This window comes from Drosophila miranda, chromosome 2 (genome assembly GCF_003369915.1).
Source record: "Drosophila miranda strain MSH22 chromosome 2, D.miranda_PacBio2.1, whole genome shotgun sequence".
Lineage (NCBI taxonomy): Eukaryota > Metazoa > Arthropoda > Insecta > Diptera > Drosophilidae > Drosophila > Drosophila miranda.
The window spans coordinates 3,874,941-3,891,646 of NC_046675.1; the positions used below are offsets into that span (position 1 = coordinate 3,874,941).

The 16,706-nt window shown below is 47.0% G+C and overlaps 2 protein-coding genes across 2 annotated transcripts; both read right to left on the reverse strand.

The window, feature by feature from the left end:
- Positions 1–1,305: 1,305 nt before the first annotated feature.
- Positions 1,306–2,407, reverse strand: LOC108157501. Its single transcript, XM_017289601.2, has one exon. It carries the CDS (start codon positions 2,381–2,383, stop codon positions 1,967–1,969), a length of 417 nt encoding a protein of 138 aa, XP_017145090.1. The 5' UTR covers positions 2,384–2,407; the 3' UTR covers positions 1,306–1,966.
- Positions 2,387–10,972, reverse strand: LOC108157500 (homeobox protein Hmx). The gene is made up of 3 exons (XM_017289600.2): positions 9,717–10,972; positions 4,910–5,019; positions 2,387–3,264 (listed from the first exon to the last, which is right to left on the reverse strand). Exons 1-3 carry the CDS (start codon positions 10,520–10,522, stop codon positions 2,408–2,410), a joined length of 1,773 nt encoding a protein of 590 aa, XP_017145089.1. The 5' UTR covers positions 10,523–10,972; the 3' UTR covers positions 2,387–2,407.
- Positions 10,973–16,706: the final 5,734 nt, after the last annotated feature.

Here is a 16,706-nt window from a genome sequence, read left to right on the forward strand (position 1 = left end):
CCTTTGGCCAATGATTTAGCCACAAAATAAACAATCGCTTGGCTGTGAAATAAGCGCATTAAACAGACATAAATGGATCTGTTCAGTACTACGCCCGTATAATAAATATTCATTCAAACAATAAAAACAAATCGATTTTAACGCCCGCCATTTATGCGCAGTCGTGTGAAATGCCACACTCCGCACAATCGCCTATAATTATGTACATACTCGTACGTACATCCCCATCCATCCAGCCGTATCTACAGCCTCGCAATTATGTGAGCCCCTCCGTGTGGGTAGGTGATTCCAGCTTCCCTTCCCCCAGCACTTGTTAGGCATAACGAAAAAGCATTTGATGCATTTTTATTGCCAGCTATTCCCAGTGCACAATTTGCAATTTATTTTTGCAATTTAACACGCGATGCGAATCTCGAATAGCAAAACGGCCCAAAGGGCAAGGAAGTGGGGAGGCCCGACGCGACTAAATTGCAACAAACTGCACAATAAATGGCAACTTAAAACGCCTGCCCCAACAACGAGCACCAAAAAAAAATTCAGTAGGAGTGCCATCGCTCGGGTATTCCCACTGTAAATACCCATTAATCAATTAGTTTTGTTAACTTAAAAAAAAGGATTATTCCATATTTTAAGGACACTAATTATCCGCCTAAAGCGTTCTGCAACGCAGTCTTTGGCTTGTTACATGCTCTAACAACAATTTGTAATACCCTTGCCATTTACGAGTACGGGGTATGCCGACAAGAATAAAAAGCCCCAACATCATGCATCGCAGCAATTGTTGCAAGAGCTGTTGCAGGCATTGTTGTTGCCGAGTTCGCGTATGTTTGCCTTGCTTTGCTGGTATTTCCATCTAGATATACTCGTATTCACATGGATATGGATGTACGAGTACACCCACGTTTATTTCCGTTGGCAATTAAACGAAAATAACCGTTTGCCGCCGCTTTAATGGCAATGGAGTGGGGGCCAGCAAAGGCAAAATGGCCGGGATGAATCTATGGAAAAACATTTATAACAAATGCCAGCAAATTGCCATAGAATACATAGATGGGCACAGATACCGAGAAGATCCGATACAAACACGGAACGTACATGTGGACAGATGCTTGAGAGGGGTCGAATAGATTTGAACAAAGGGTTAATTTTAGTGTGAAGCTGATGAACGGTATTTACATATCATTTAGCTGATGTCCGTGTCGGAATAAGATTGGAGAAATATTTATCACAAACAAATTTTAAAAAATTAAAACTCCTGTGTGTTTTCTATATGTTTATATATTTTATTAATATTTTGTTCATATGTATAATTTGTTATATGTATATTTATAAGCATTTCATGTGTGTTTTCATGTTTGTTTGTTTGAGTTTGGTTTGGTTTCTGTTTAGTTTTGGATTATCTTAACATTCGATTAAAATTAGAAATAATTTAACTAATTATTTGGTAGTTGCTTGACACATTGCGCCTCCCATCAATCCATTCTCTGTTTACGAATAACACTTAACTAACAATCATGGTAGCATATCGAGCTGCACTTACACTTGACCAGCAATTTAAAGATATCGAAGCAGAAACAAAAGGGGTTCAGAACTGCCCACACCCCACCTTTAATATAAGGTATATTTATATATGGTATATGTACATGGTGGAGGGGGTCTTGGCTACGCTAAAAGCAAAACGCACGAACAATTTACAAGCCTAAATCTTATTGAGCAAGAGACACATTTACATTTACGTTTACTGGGCGTAGGAGAATAGTAGAGTAGTTGTGCGGGATTAGCCCCGCCCCGTCCCGCCCCACCTGACAGTAAGTGAGTATTTACAAGAGTTTTAGGAACAAACTATCAAAAACTTTTATAGATTTCGTTAGGGGATGTCAAGGGGGACTGGGGTAAGCCTTTACTTGGATTGCGTTGAAACCAATTGGTGTGGACTGTTCGCCACGGTTATTCGGCCCGGCTCGTCTCAGTAAGCCTTCTGGTTCATCGATTTATCCGCATCTGCGGCAGAATCGGCAGCGGAAGAGGAAGTGGAAGTGGCCTCCATCGACTGAGTTGAGCCGGTGCCCAGACTCTCGTTGCGTTCCAGGCAATTGCCGCTCTTTGTGCTTACCTCCATCAGTGGCAGAGACAGAGGCAATGGCAGAGCTAGAGTCGATGACCCGATGGGAGTTGACTCGTGCATCGTTTCAGCCTCGTGCTCCTCATCGGCCTCGACATCGATGGCGGCATCGTCCTCGTCCAAGGCCATCTGCTCCTTCTCCTCATCCGAATCGGCGTCCATCGAGCAGTGTCTCAGCAGGAGTGGAGCAGGCGTGCGCGGCGGCATCGGGGGCATTGCTAGCGCCATTGATGTGGGCGTTGGCGGCTTCATCAGCGACATGGGCGCCGCCAGGCACCCCACGCCCTATACAAGCGACGACAGCGGCGGCCGCGGGGGGCTGGTGTTGCGTGCGGCGGCCGCTGCATAATACTGCATCGGGTGGTGGTGTGGCGGCGGTGGCGGAACGAAGCCAGCTGTTGTCCCGTCGTGGTAGAGCACCGGGACACGCACCAGGCGCTGGGCCGCATGCGCCATGTTAGCCATGTTGGCGGCCTCCAGCTCGGCGGCCAGCTGACGCTTCCATTTGTTGCGACGATTCTGAAACCAGATCTTCACCTGGGTCTCGGTGAGGCGCAGCGAGGCGGCCAGACCGGCGCGCTCCGACGAGCTGAGGTACCGTTTCATGTCGAACGTGGACTCCAGCTGAAAGACCTGCGCCCGCGAGAACACGGTCCTCGTCTTCTTCTTGCGCTTGGAGCCATTGCCATCGCCATGCGGCGAGGAGCTGTCCGAGGGTCCATCCGTGCCGTCGTCCTCCTCGATGATCTCCTCGCCATCGTCGTCCGACTCATTGGAGCTGGTGGGCAGCATGTACCCGGAATGCGATCCGGCCATATGGTGCGGATGGTGTGCCAGGCCACTGCTGCCGCTGTTGCTGCTGGTGGGCGTGCTGGGCTGATGTGGATGCTGTTGTGGGTGCTGCTGCTGTGGATGCTGTTGCTGCTGCTGCTGTTGCTGGTGCTGGTGCTGCTGATGGGGCTGGTAGAGTGGGTGGTGGTGCGGGACACCCACTCCGGGCGGGGGCGACTTGCTGCTGGCTTGGCTCGACCCGTTCGTGTTGGCAGTGCTGCTGCTGTTGTTGTTGTTGTTGTTGCTGCTCTGGCTGGGGCTCATGGGGGTGGGCGAGGGGGGGTTCTCAGTGGTGTTTGTGGAGGAGCTGTCTGCAAAGAGGAAAAGAGAGATGGAGAGCGGGGTTAGTTGAGAGAGCGAGCACATTGGGGAGAGCAGAAATTGTATTAGTTGATTTGTCAGTCTCTTCAGTCGGCTTTGGGTTGGGGGTTTGTGGGCGGTGGGTGGTGGGTGGTGGATGGTGTGCACGAAGGCTGACGACTGGCTTCGGCTAAGGGTTGTTCTAAGATGTTGTCTCTGTGTGTGTATCTGTGTATCTGTGTGGCTGCACAGATTTAAGCTGCAACACTTAACCTCACACTTGTCTTTCCATTTTTGTTGCTTCTTTTTATATTTTTGTCCGTGTCATTTGTTATTGCTTCTCTAACGTAAAGCGCAGACGCGGAGAGCGCCGCACCACATATCCGGTCCTTACTTTTCTATGTGTGTGTGTATATATATATGTGTGTGTGTGTTGGTGCCTGTCTGGGCGCTAAATTACCATTTAAAATGGCTGTCAGTCGGCTTGGCCGATTCTTTTTTTTTATCGAAGCTTTTAGTTTTGATCTCATTTGAAAAGTTTAAATTGCTGTAATTTGCCATGAAAGGATTCCATGGAGCAGGGGACAGAGAAAGACGAAGACGAAGTCGAAGTCAGAGGAGGGGCAGGGCAGGAGCCGGGGCGGAGTAAGAGCGGAAATGAAGGTGATGAACTTAAGGCCAATTTACATGAACAAATGTAATTGCAATGACTCTTAATACCAAACGGGCCAATTAAACGGGCTTAAACTACTGTTACTCTACTGCTGCCACTGCTGCTGCTGCTTTTGTTGCAGGTTGCACTTTGCCAACGAGGAGCCCCAGCCACAGCAACAAAACATGTCAGACGCTTTGTCCGTAACTCGATACTCGATTACAAATTGCAATTAATTGAAAATGGCGATTAATGCAGTCGGTCTCCGCGGGTAGGCAAGAAGCTGCCGCTGTACTCTACATTCCATGGCTGCACTGAGCGAAATAAACGAGGATTCTGCTTGAGTTGTTTGAAATATGTATTTAAAATTGCCATAAATCTGACAAAAACAAACCTAACAAAGAACAAGGACTGCCTTTAAAAATCAAGGAAAATTAATGTTTTTGTTAAAAAAATTCTTTTTTATTGTAAAAAAGACACCCGAAAGGGTACAAAACGATTGCGCAATTTTGATTTTACAAACCACTAAAGAGCCTTTGATTTTATGGGTGAAGTTCTTCAGGAAAACCTCAAAAAATTATACTGTTTTAAATTCTCAATTCTCAATCATTGTGCTCTCCCATTCGAGAGTATCTTCTGCTTGTTAGGGTTTAAGTGTATTTTTCTCAGTGTACGTTTTTCTTTGGCTTAAGACATTTACGTAGCCTGCTTCTGGGGGCAACCTGCAACATTCCTTAAGTCATTAGACCAGTCGTTAGGCCGCTGGCGTTGACTAAACAAATTAAATTGAATCGAATGCAACGAAATACTCTGAAGAATGTCTGACACGGCACATTCCTGACGAAAACAAAACTTGAAAACGACTAGTGTACGGTTGGTCAGGGGGTCGGGGGGGGGAAGCGACTAATCCTCAGTGGCATGTGGCAATTGCCTCAGTGTTCAGTTCGCTTCAGTGGGTTCCGAGTGGTTCCTAACTCCGTTGGCTAGTATTTTAATCAACTTACCATGAGTGGGACTGTGGAACGGCAGGCGCTGTGGGGCCCAGGGCCAGCCGGGCGGACAGAGGGCTGCGTAGCGCCCGGCCAGGGCTCCCCATTGCGAAATAAAGCCCAGTCTGTAATGAAAGAGAGAAGAGGCGCACACGCAAGACGTTGGTTGGTTAATAATGCCATCAATTATGCAGTCTAAGCATTGCTGCAAAATCAGAGGATAAATATTCAGGGCCCAAAAATAGCTGCCAAGATGCGGGCACGGGCTCTTAGGCCATTAGGCATTTACCGGAGCATTTGCCGACGGCCAAAAGTTGTTCGGGGCTAAGAAAGTTGAAGAATCAAAGTTTGTCGGCTCGTCTGACGAGGGTAGAGGGGAAGGGCGACCCTTAAATGGCGACGACCAACCCCATAACTGGCAACAGCTGCTGCGAATTTGGCTCTCGCCCAATCCTCCCCCTTTGGATGTGTGTGTGTGTAACCTTGTTAACTTTCTGGCTTAAAAGCATCTTTATAAATACGTTTTATTTATTTATGCTGGCATCGACCCAGAAGTTCGTTAGACGAAACACTTTTACGTTATAATGTGTTCCAGATTCGTTTATACGAAACATTTCTTAGTGGGAGGGAGGTCCTGGGAGAGGAAGTAAATCAAAGTTTACATGTCAGACCGTTTCAGGCAGAAGCCAATGTCTTAAGTGAATGCTGTTGTGATTGATTCATTGATACTCGCACATACAACGGTTGTATCTGAATGGTATTTGGTTTGGTTCTCATTGCCGTTCCTTAAGCTTCTTCCCACGCACCCAATGAACTTTGGTGTTTCGTTTAGCATGAGCTGCACGAAATGCGAATGCAATTCTCACCAGTATAAAATGCTACCCCTTTCTCTGGTCTTGGGCCCGTTTTTCGTTCTCACATTCCCCTCTTTTACAATAACGTTCTCTTGGGCTAAGCTCCCACCCAATCCCTGCCCCTAGCCAATGCAAACTTTGACCGTTTGGGCAAGTGACCCGTGCACAGACTGTGATTTCTTTTTACGGGCAACCCAACCCCACTCAGACAGACAATGCAACCAGGGGAGGCAAGTCGAGCATGTCTGTGTGTGTGACATTAACATTTAGTTGACCTCTTTCGTTGCGGCCAAGGGTGCATCAGGTGTGGAAATCAATAGCCAGAGCTGCCCACTCTTTCCCTTAAGCCCTGTTTTTCTCTTGCCTCTCGCGCCGGCAGTAATGATTTTCAATTAAGTTTACTTTCAGCCCAGGGAAATTATGAACCGGCCCCAACTGCTGCCCCAACCCCCGAGAAAACGCTTCAAGGGCTTCCCCCAAGTTGCCAGCTCAAATCACTTCTAATGGGCTTCATGTTTACAGCGTCAATTGAGAGAAAGCCGCTTTGCCTTTTGGCTAGTTTGGCGGAAGCCAGAAGCCAGACCCCAAACAAGCAGCAAGAAGAAACCAAATGCTGCTCAAGTTACTCATCTGTCAGACTGGGCCTGGGCCTGGGCCTGGAGGCAGCCAGACGACAAGAGACAAAAGAAATTACCTCAATTACTGGGCTAATTTTTAGGCTGTTTCCCCACAGAAAAAGTGAAACAACAACAACATGGAAAATCAGAGCACAGAAGCGTTGTAGCTATTTGCTTAACTAATTACAGAAATCAAGAGCTTGACTCCCGTAATGAAATAAATACGGAATAAATGTGCCCGCGGCCACTGCGGCCACCGCGGACAGCCGACCGACCTCCGTTCGGGTGTCACTCTGCGGCGGAAGTGGACGGCCATGTTTTAAATTGGAGTTGCGGGGCCGCCCCCCAGCCACCCAGCAGCCACTTCCGAGAGCTGTCAGAACTGGGCGCGGTGGGGGAGTATCTGCTGTGATGCATTTGCTGTTATTTAGCTTTTAATGAATTGTTTGCGGTTCTCGCTTTGGGCCCTCAGCTGTCATAATTCTCCGTCTTGGGCAACCTTTTGTCCAAGGGATAAAAGTGTGCTATGCAATTGAGTTGTTCAACATGGCATTCAACATGGGGTCCATCCCCATTTTGGTTAGGGTTTCGGCTCGTCTCGATTGGGGTTTTTCTCAACATCTTGCCAGGAATCTTTGATGTTGACGGAGAGACTTCGGCTCGGCTCGGACTGAGCTGAGCAGAGCTGAGTGTGAGGTTGCCCATTGTATAGAGATCTGAGTAAAGTTCAAAGTGATTTTGCTGAATGGCTCAAGTGTGGATTCCAAGTAAATTGTGGCAATAGCGGGAATTAACTAAATCTGTGGCAGAGTTAACCCGCACATTTCATCAAAACAGGGTACGGCAGGGTAGACAATTGTGACACAATCCCCGAAAGCGAATTACAGAAATTAATTTAAATAAATAAATTTAAATGGAACTGTACAGGAGAGTGATCTCTATGCCCGGCGGGGCCTGGAAACCGCTTAGGAATCGTTCATGCATAGCAGATTTGCGCACTCTAATTGGTCCCTCCTGTGCGGGACTCCCATATCCCAATGAATACGAATACGAATATATGAGTGGTAGTATATTCACATCGTTGACATTTCGAACGGGTGTGCTGGTACTGAGAGGTACTCGACCTAGCCGCAGAAGTAGGCAAAATATTGAACACTTGAATGAACCAGGGGCAGGGACAACGGACAGCGAACAGGGGCAAATGCTTTTGTCATTAAACAGGATTAGTGTGCAAATATCGCCCAATATTCGTGTGCCTGGAGAGCGGCTTAGTCTGAGCTACTTGCCACAAAAAAATATACATGTGTACATGGAATATGAAATCATGAAAAATGGTGACATTTGTGAAGAGCTCGAAATTAGTTTCTTTTTTGGGTGCTCAGTATTCGGTTATTGTCCGGCAACGCCATGGGAAGCCCGACCAAATGACACGCGACCCGGTCGGATGGAACAGAGGGAAAGTCAAACCTCAGATCTAGATCTGATGACAGAGCTGTGGAATATGTTTTGATTAAGGCACAGCCATAGAAATATCATCTAGATAAGGCCGAGCAGTGCGCACGGGAATCAAACGCCAGTCGCCACCACTAAATGCCGCACTACGATAATCCCCTCTGCGTCAGATACGACTGTACAGATAGGATTGGTTGGGTCCTGATTCCTGTTACCTTTTTATCCGTTCCCATTACGATTGCCATTGCAATTGGATTGTAATTACTTTGGTGATTGTGTATGTGTGTATGTATGTAATTATAATGTCATCGTCTGCTTTTTGCGTCATCCTTGGAGAAAAGAACAATGCCAGAGGGTGAGAGACAGAGAGCACCCTTTCCGTTTGGTTCTGTTTGGTCCGTTGGTCCTTTTGTTTCCCGTCTACTCACAAGCATATCAGGTTACACCTCTTCTTGAATGCTTTTCCCCGCCCATCCTTTCTCCCCGCTTTTTGCTGAAGGTAAAGCGTAATTAAGTAAACGCAATTGCAGAACAGGCAGACAGACAGAGAGAGAGAGTGAGAGCTACCAAAAAAAGCATTTCCGACTAATTAAAAACGTAAGCGCAACTGTCAAAATAATTCTGGCACAAGGTGAAAGTCCCCTCAAGCCATTAAACGATCATTCAGCAATATTTGTGCTGCCAGGCATTAATCATACCGAACCGAGCCCAAGTTCTATGATCGAGCGATAAGCCAGTCACAGAGGCAGCCACACGTCAGCTGGGGCAAGCGCCAAGCGCAGCAGGAGTCGACACTTGGACGAGGGCGAGATCGGATCCTTAATTGGGGTAAGCCGAGAACGAGCACGGGCCGCAGAAGCAGCGACCCTCGCACAACCTGACATTCCTTATCGACCAGATCAGCGGCGCGAGCACGCGTAAATGAAATGAAAATGATCATTATTAAAAAAACGGTGGAAGACCTAAACGAGAGGGAGTGAGTCCTCCCTCGGTCGAGTCCCCTCACTTTTTTTGTCTTCTTTGTATTTCTGATCCGAGTTCATAAAATAAAAGTGCAAACACATTCGTAAAGTTGTGTTCTCTTTTTTTTAATTCAACACATGCCTTAATCGAGCTGCATGGAAATTCGATCTCTCATTTGGTATGCAGAATTTTGAAAGCCGACTAAGTGGGGTTAACATGCCAGACACATATTCTTCGTTTTTTTTTTTTTTATCAATAAACTGCAGTTTTGGGTCATAAACAGCTGTAGGAACAGGACCCTGTTTGTAGGTCACTTTCGGTGCTGAGGGTTCATTCATTCATTTTGCATATGATACCGGAGCATTGTCAGTCTGTCAATCAGTCAGTAAAATTCGGTAAAATTCATTCACAAAAACAAAAATTGTGCATTGAATTTCATTTACGCAAATGGTTATGTAACTCGATATGCTGGCCAGATCGAAGGTCCCTAAATCGATGTCCGACCGGTTAAGCGCCTTTCTGGACAAATTCGAGGTCAGCTAATGGCGATTGCCGCACAATCGATTTTTTCGAATCGAATCTAATCGAACAATAGACTCCTGCAGCCATTTGCATCCTTCAGCAACTACTTAATGTCTCGTATAACATTTACCCAACATATTTTCGGACTTATCGGGTCCATCGCATCTCCCAGCTACTTATTTTGTGTCTTTCCTGCGAAGAGATTTGTGTCACCTCCCTTTGTCCCTGACGATTATACAAAATTGGCCCAACCAAGATTGAGGGAACAAGTGAAATTGTAGCCTCATTGAAGCAGAACGTTTGACTTTTTGGTTTCAGGTTGGTTCAGAGGATCCTAATCTGGGTCTTTGTCTGAGTAGCTGAGCCTAAGTAGCTGGCCTGGCCGAATGTTTTCAAATGTCTTCTCGGACCTACCTGGAGAGCATGGCTGCGTCCTGGGGCCCGCCAGGACCCGGGTGTGGCAGTTGCGGGATCGGCGTTATCAGCGTGGAGGCGCCGTTTTTCTTGGCCGGCTCGCTGCGGCTCAGGATGCTGGAGATGGAGAAGCTGGTGAAGCCGTTCGATCCCGTGGTGGCCTTGTTCCCGTTACTGCTCCCATTGCTGTCGTTGCTGTTGGCCCCAATGGAGGCCGCTGCGGCCGCCGCCACCGCTGCCGCCGCAGCCGAGGCGCAAGTGTTGTTGTGGTTCAATGTCTTGCTGTTGTTGTTGTTCAGGCTGTGCCCCTGCAGCTCCTCGCAGCCATTCCGCTCCGGCGACTTGGGCGGCGGACTGAGCCGTTCCCCAAGCTGCTGCTGTATATGCTGGTGGTGGGCTGTGGGGGTCAGGGCGTGCTGCAGCAGTGCGGGATGTGTGACCGGATGTCCGGAATGCAGATGGCCGAAACTGTGCAGCGCATGATGCAGTGCCACCGGATGGCCGCCCAGCGTGCTCAGATGATGTTGCAGATGGTGGTGCAACACCGCCGGCGGCACGGCGCCTCCATTGGGACTGTGGTGGTAGTGGCCCGTTGTGGCCGCCGACGAGGATGTGGGCGTGCCGGCGGCTGTGTTGGGCGTGGAGCGGTGCGTTGGGGTGGCCGGTGGCGTGCTACCGTCGGCGGAACGAGCCGGCGAACGCTCCAGCGGACTATCGCGGCCGTTGCTCATTCCGGCGGCACCCAAAGGACTCGGCTCGGGACTGGACACCACACTGATATCGACTTCAGCCTCGGAGGAAGACATGGCACTTATTTTTGGTAACTTAGTTCTTAATTTATTTAATCACACTTCAATCTTATCTTTTCCACCAGTCTATAGTTCACTCAATGAAACTGCGGGCCAAGTGCCACGAAAATCTGTGGTTGTTGAGGAAAACGGAGATTTTCCGCTGGCGAGCACAACCGAGAGACAGAGAGACACGTCTGCACCGTTTGATCAACGTTTCGCATTTAAATTCAAATGTTTCTGTTAACAGACGCAAAAGTCCTCGACAGGGTCTCAGTCCTCCGTGTCCTCTGCCTGTTTCTCAGTCTATGCATTGGTGTATGCGTGTACGTGTGTTTGTGTGTGTGTGGGAAAGCGATCGTTTAGTATTTTTATTGTTTCAGTCTCTAGATTTTTAACCCCCGGTCTCGTGTCCGTGTCCGTGTCCGTGTTTGTGTCCGGAGAGCTGCCTCTGCCTGCTGCTGCGTCGCGTCGCTCGACTGAAACTGAAACCCACTGAGGTGGTTGGTTGGCTGCCAGCTCTGGAAATTCTTTTGGTCTTTGCGCTAAATGGTTTTTCACCAGTTTACAGCACACACACACACACACACACACGCAGAGAGAGATCCAGAGCCATCGCTAAAGTGCGTGTGCTGAGAGCGTGATATACCTGTGTGTCTGTACTGCTACCCCTCTGGGAGGGTGTGTCCCACTCTCTCTCTCTCGCACTCTCTTACCCAGTCTCTCTCGCTCTTTCTCTTTCTGTCGCTCGCTCTGTCTCTCTTTCTGGCAGGGTTGTTGCTTGCTTTTGCTGCCTGCTCTTCCTATTTCCATTCCACTTGCAACTGGGAACTTCTTTTCGTTTATTTCGACAATTGCACTGCAACCGCATCGACAGACACTTTTTCTGTGGCAGGAGCAAAAAGCTTGAAAATTGCCAAGAAGGAGCAGAGCCAGGAGCAGAGGCAGGGGCAGGGGCAGAGGAGCAGCAGCAGAAGGCATAGAAGAAGCAAAGTTTCCATTCGAGCCAGGGAAACACTTGGCATTTGGAACATGCCTAAAGTGAGGGCGCACTCGGCTCGACTTTCGAGCTACTCGTTCGTATACACGGTGTGGATGTGGATGTGGGTGTGGATGTGGGTGTGAGTGTGGGTGTGAGTGTGGGTGCAAGTGTGTGTCTATTGAAATGCCAATATAAAATCAATCAATTGCCACCTAACAGAGGTCAAGTGCTGCTCTGTGGCGCCATTGAAATTTTCCTGTTGCCGCCACGCAGCAGCACACAGCAGATGGGAACTTTTTTGACCAGAAGTGTTGGGGAATACATGTTTTAATTGATTGCAACTTTGCGGTTAACTGTTTGAGTGGATGCATTTGTATCGAAAAGCGAATCACGCGGATCAAGTGACGGGTGTTCCGGGATTTAGGGTATTGAAAAGGCTTAAAATCAAAATAAATGAACAATAGAATTATACAAAACAAACTCAATTCATATAATATTCATACAGCCATCAGAACATATCATGGGTGGGGTTTATTCCATTTGCTATTTCATCTATGATAGTTTGAATGATAGTCAAAACATGCTAGTATTTTGTAAATTTCCATTGATCCATACTAAAATTTTACATTTGAAAAATTTCTAAACAAAAACCAAGTCTTTTATCAGTCTTTTATTTTATTATAATACAAAAATAAAATAGCTTTAAAATTCCATTCATTATTGTTTTCAGATTCTATAAAGCATATATCGAATATATGCTGTATCCCACATATGTATTTGAATTTCCATATGAAAGCACTACCTCTTAATAAGGACCTTCCCTACTTCCAATCGCCTTTGAAGTACATTTACATATGACCCAAAACGACTTCTCAAGCAAAATTCTCTTCTCTCCCATTGCCGGACATCTTCGGAGCTTAATGCACTACTGTGTTCCATTCCACGACGTTCCGCTCTACGGGGAGAGAAACCTCCCTCATGTGCACACCATATACAGGCGGCCATTTTTACAACTGAGCGCTGCACAAACGGAGTGGAAATGAGATGAAAACTTTGCAGGCGGAGAGAGCGCAACTGGGACAGAGAGAGATGGAGATACAGAGAGAGAGAGAGAGGCAAATTGAATTTTTAAATGCTTTCGCTTTTTATGAGACAACCACGAAGCATTCAAAGAGTGTTGCAAACGATTTGCCCGAAACAAAAAAAAAACATTAGGCGAGTCAATTACACGGAGAGAGACACGCCAAAAGAGCGAGAGAGTCTTTCTCTCCACTCTCTTCCTCACCCTTTCTGTGTCTCTCTCTCTCTCTCTCTTTCTCTCGCCCTGTGTCTCTGGGAAGGCGTGGCCAAGTCAGGGGCCAATGAGATGGCCCGATTTGGCCTGCTCTGGCGCTGAAGAACACTCAGCGACGGCAAAAACGAATTGAGACCAAAACGAGATAAAAGTTGAAACATTTCCAGCTCAGACAGCGATGCCGAAATATGCGTAGAAATTCATGCGCAATTACATTTATCCTGTTTAGAAGATTGCTTTTGCCAAAGTGCGTCTCCTCCAAGTGATGACACGGCAACCCCTATGCCCCATACCCTACACCCCATACCCTATAGATTACCCTACACTCTTCCGAGCCAGTGGGAGGGTGGGCATCCGTAACACATTTTCCCATCCGAATTTCCCACTGTGCATTGCTTGGTTTTGATTCGTTTTTGTGTAAGTATTTATGCGGATAAAAGGGGGGGAGTCACCGGGTTCAAATAGTTTCCGACACTTAGGCTTAGGTTGTCCCACTTCCGTTTCGGACCCCAATCCTCCAATGGAAATTGCGTTTGTGGTTGTCTTCTTTCCCCAGTGAACTTCGCTTTGCATTGATTGCATTGCATTTGAGCCGAATATGAAAGGGCAGCGGGCCAGGAACCACCTGGAACCCACACCGTCCCACACACGGCAACAACCGGAGAGAGAACCCATTAATCTCAATCCCTGACCACTGGCCGGGGCAAGCCACAAAAATTCCAAAAGCTCTTTTGCTTGGAACATTTAAAAGAAATAACAAACTGCTCAACTGTCGGACAAAACGATTTCTACAACAAATTGCACTGCAATAAAAGCAGTGCAGAGAGCGAGAGAGAGAGAACCGATAGAGAGAAAGCCGAAAGAGATGGACAGAGAGAAAGTAAAAGAGCCGTAAGCAATGCAGACAACTTTGCCAGTGTGTATGTGTGGGTGTGTGTGTGGGTGTGTATGTTTTTGAGCGTGTCTGTGCATGCTAGGGGCCCAAGGAGAAAGCGGCTCTAATTGACGTACGAGCAAAGTGGGAGTTGCAATTTTCATTGACTCCACTTTAGTTTTCCGAGCCACACAGCAGGCAGAACGAGCCCGACACACACACACACACACACAAGCGAAGACCCACACTAGCACAGCTTTGGATGACGAGAGAGGAGAGCGATGCGATGCAATGCGATGCGATGGAGAAGAGCTTGCTCGACTTAACTGCAATTAATTTGGCAATTGAAGCTGGCTCTCACAAAACTAACATTATCTCACCCTCCCGAGACACACTATATTTCCATTTCGGAATTTGGAAATTTTGGAAGTTTCGATTTTCAAACACACACAGACACACACACACACACACACACACATTCAGCAAATGGCCGGTGAGGTGGCCTTTGTTTGTTTGTTTGGATAGCATTTTGCATAATAGGCGAAAAGCATGCCGAAACAATAAACGTGGAGTGGACATGGCAGGAACCAGAATGAATGAATGACTGAATGAATGGATAGAATGGAATGGTTAAAAGCAAATGGAGTTGTAGGCCCCACCACCTCCCACACACTACACTATACCATACCATACCATACCATACCATACCATACCATACCCACCCATCACATCATTATCATCCTTTTGGCTATTTGCGGCTATTAGTCAGCTAAATTTGTGTGACGCGCTATTCCTTCGCTTTTGGGGCTTGGCTTTTGTCTTCTTTCAGAATGCAGAACAATGGCGCGGGGCGGGCATGGCATGGAAATATGAAAGCGCACAGAAGTGGAGCGCGAAGTGGAGGCGGAACACACGCAAAACCAGCAAAAACCCATCGAACCAACCCATAACCAGAGCCAGCAGGACCCACCCCAAAAACCACCTACGACCAACCACCCACCAACCCCACAGTGCTCGTAAATAACGCTTTAGACTTTGATTTAAATAAATTGTATTGCGAACGGTAATATTTTATGATTTCAACAGTTTCCGTTTCCGTTGCGTTCCGTTCCGATTTTTTTTTTCGCTTTTCCCCGCCTACCGCCCGGATATACATACCTCCATATATGTATCCCTTTCTGGCCGCCCTGATTGAGCGCCATTTCTGGGCGCATAAGTTTTACGAGTGTTAGAACATTTTACGTTCCTTCAAGAGACCAAAATACATATGTATATAGAGCACAGAAGAGCAGGCAATCAATTGAAATCTAAATATAAAATATTAAATGGTAAATGGAAAATGGGGAAAAGGGAAAACTTTGGCCAGTATATAATTCCCTTTTGGTCTGCAAGCATTTCTAATTAAACCAACAAGTGCAGAACAGAACACGAACAATGGCCAAAAGCATTTACGGTTTTGATTTTAAACAATTATTTTGTATTATTCACAATCAAGAGAACGCTATCGAGCCTGACCATCCGACCAGCCACCGTCCGTAGACCAAACAAAGGGACCGCCAACAGTATAAAATTACCAATTTGCAGCAGAATCGGGCTTGAGGCGGGGGAATCTGTTGAGAAGAGGCTGGTAGAGCCCGACAGCGACTCACAACAGAGAGAGATAGAGACAGAGAGAGACAGAGAACAACGATTGTTGTGCGAATTGAATCCTTTTGCCTGGCAGTACTCTTGGAAATCAAGGGCGTAGAACCAGCCCCCGAGGTCCGGGGAGGGACGAATCCGATATGGCTCTGTGGCCAGCACAGCGTCGGAAAATTGACAGATAAATTATTGGTTTAATTTGCTTGGCCCGAGGGTAGGGCGCAAACGATCTGTGAAATGGAAATAAGGAGGAAAACTAATCATAATTGTGTACTTGGATAATATAAATAGATAATATAAATATATTGTGTATCAGTCCTGGACGGATAACACTTTTAGATATACATAAATACTAGTTTCTAGTTATGTAAAAGATGAAAAAAGCGACGAACTTCAAACAGTTTCCCTATATATTGGAATGTATGTATGTGTACAAGATCGAATATAAAAGGGTTGTATTTTGTTGAATATTTATATTATTTATGGCCAGTTTCGTTTTAAAGAAATATACATATTCGAAACATAATTCAAATGTCACCCATACGACATGTACAACATGGATACAAATTAAATATGCATGGAGAAGCCATCTTGGCAGTGTTCTATTGTGCCTTTCAAAGTCTATTGGGTTGATGTTGATGTTCCCTACGAATGGAGAACCCTTCATTCACCTTTCCCCCTGCTCACCACCCTTAGCAGATCGTGATGATGCCCCTGGCTTTTGTGTGCCGCCTAATTTTGCAACTGAATGCTTGCCGGCAAAAGGATCGCACAGGACCCACTTGAAAGACGATCGCGGATTAATGCGATTAACTTACAGTTGATTTCAGCACAAAAATAAAGAAAAAATCGCTGAATGGGCGCGGCATCCGAATGAAAATGAAAAGTAAAAGTTTCAAATTTAACGGGAGATGAGATCCTGGCAACCGTGCGGTGCTCGGCATCGATGTCGGCGCGCACAAACACTGCGAAAATCGCGCTAAAGTCCTTAATGACGCTAGGATGCGCACGCACAACAGAGACAAACGGACAAACCGCCGACAGGAGGACAAAGGACTCACCGATAAACAGACAGACATACACTCGGAGAGCGGCAAATAGCAGCTAAGACTTAATTATTTTATAAGACGACCCCTGGCTCAACGGGGGCCCGAGAGGACCGCCCAGAGTGCGTGTGTTGCAGAGTGTTCCTGCCCCTGCCTGCCTCCTTGCGGTTGCTGCACCCGTGTAGCTCAATTGGCCTTCAAAGGCGAAGAAGAATCACCCGCACCGCACCGCCCCGCCCGACCCCGTCTCAGCCGACTCTGGTCAAAAGGAAATATCAATTTGTCGCCACATCATAAAAAGCAATGCAATAAAATTACCTCCCACCATTTACAGACACCTAACCAGCCAGCCAGCCAGCCAGCCA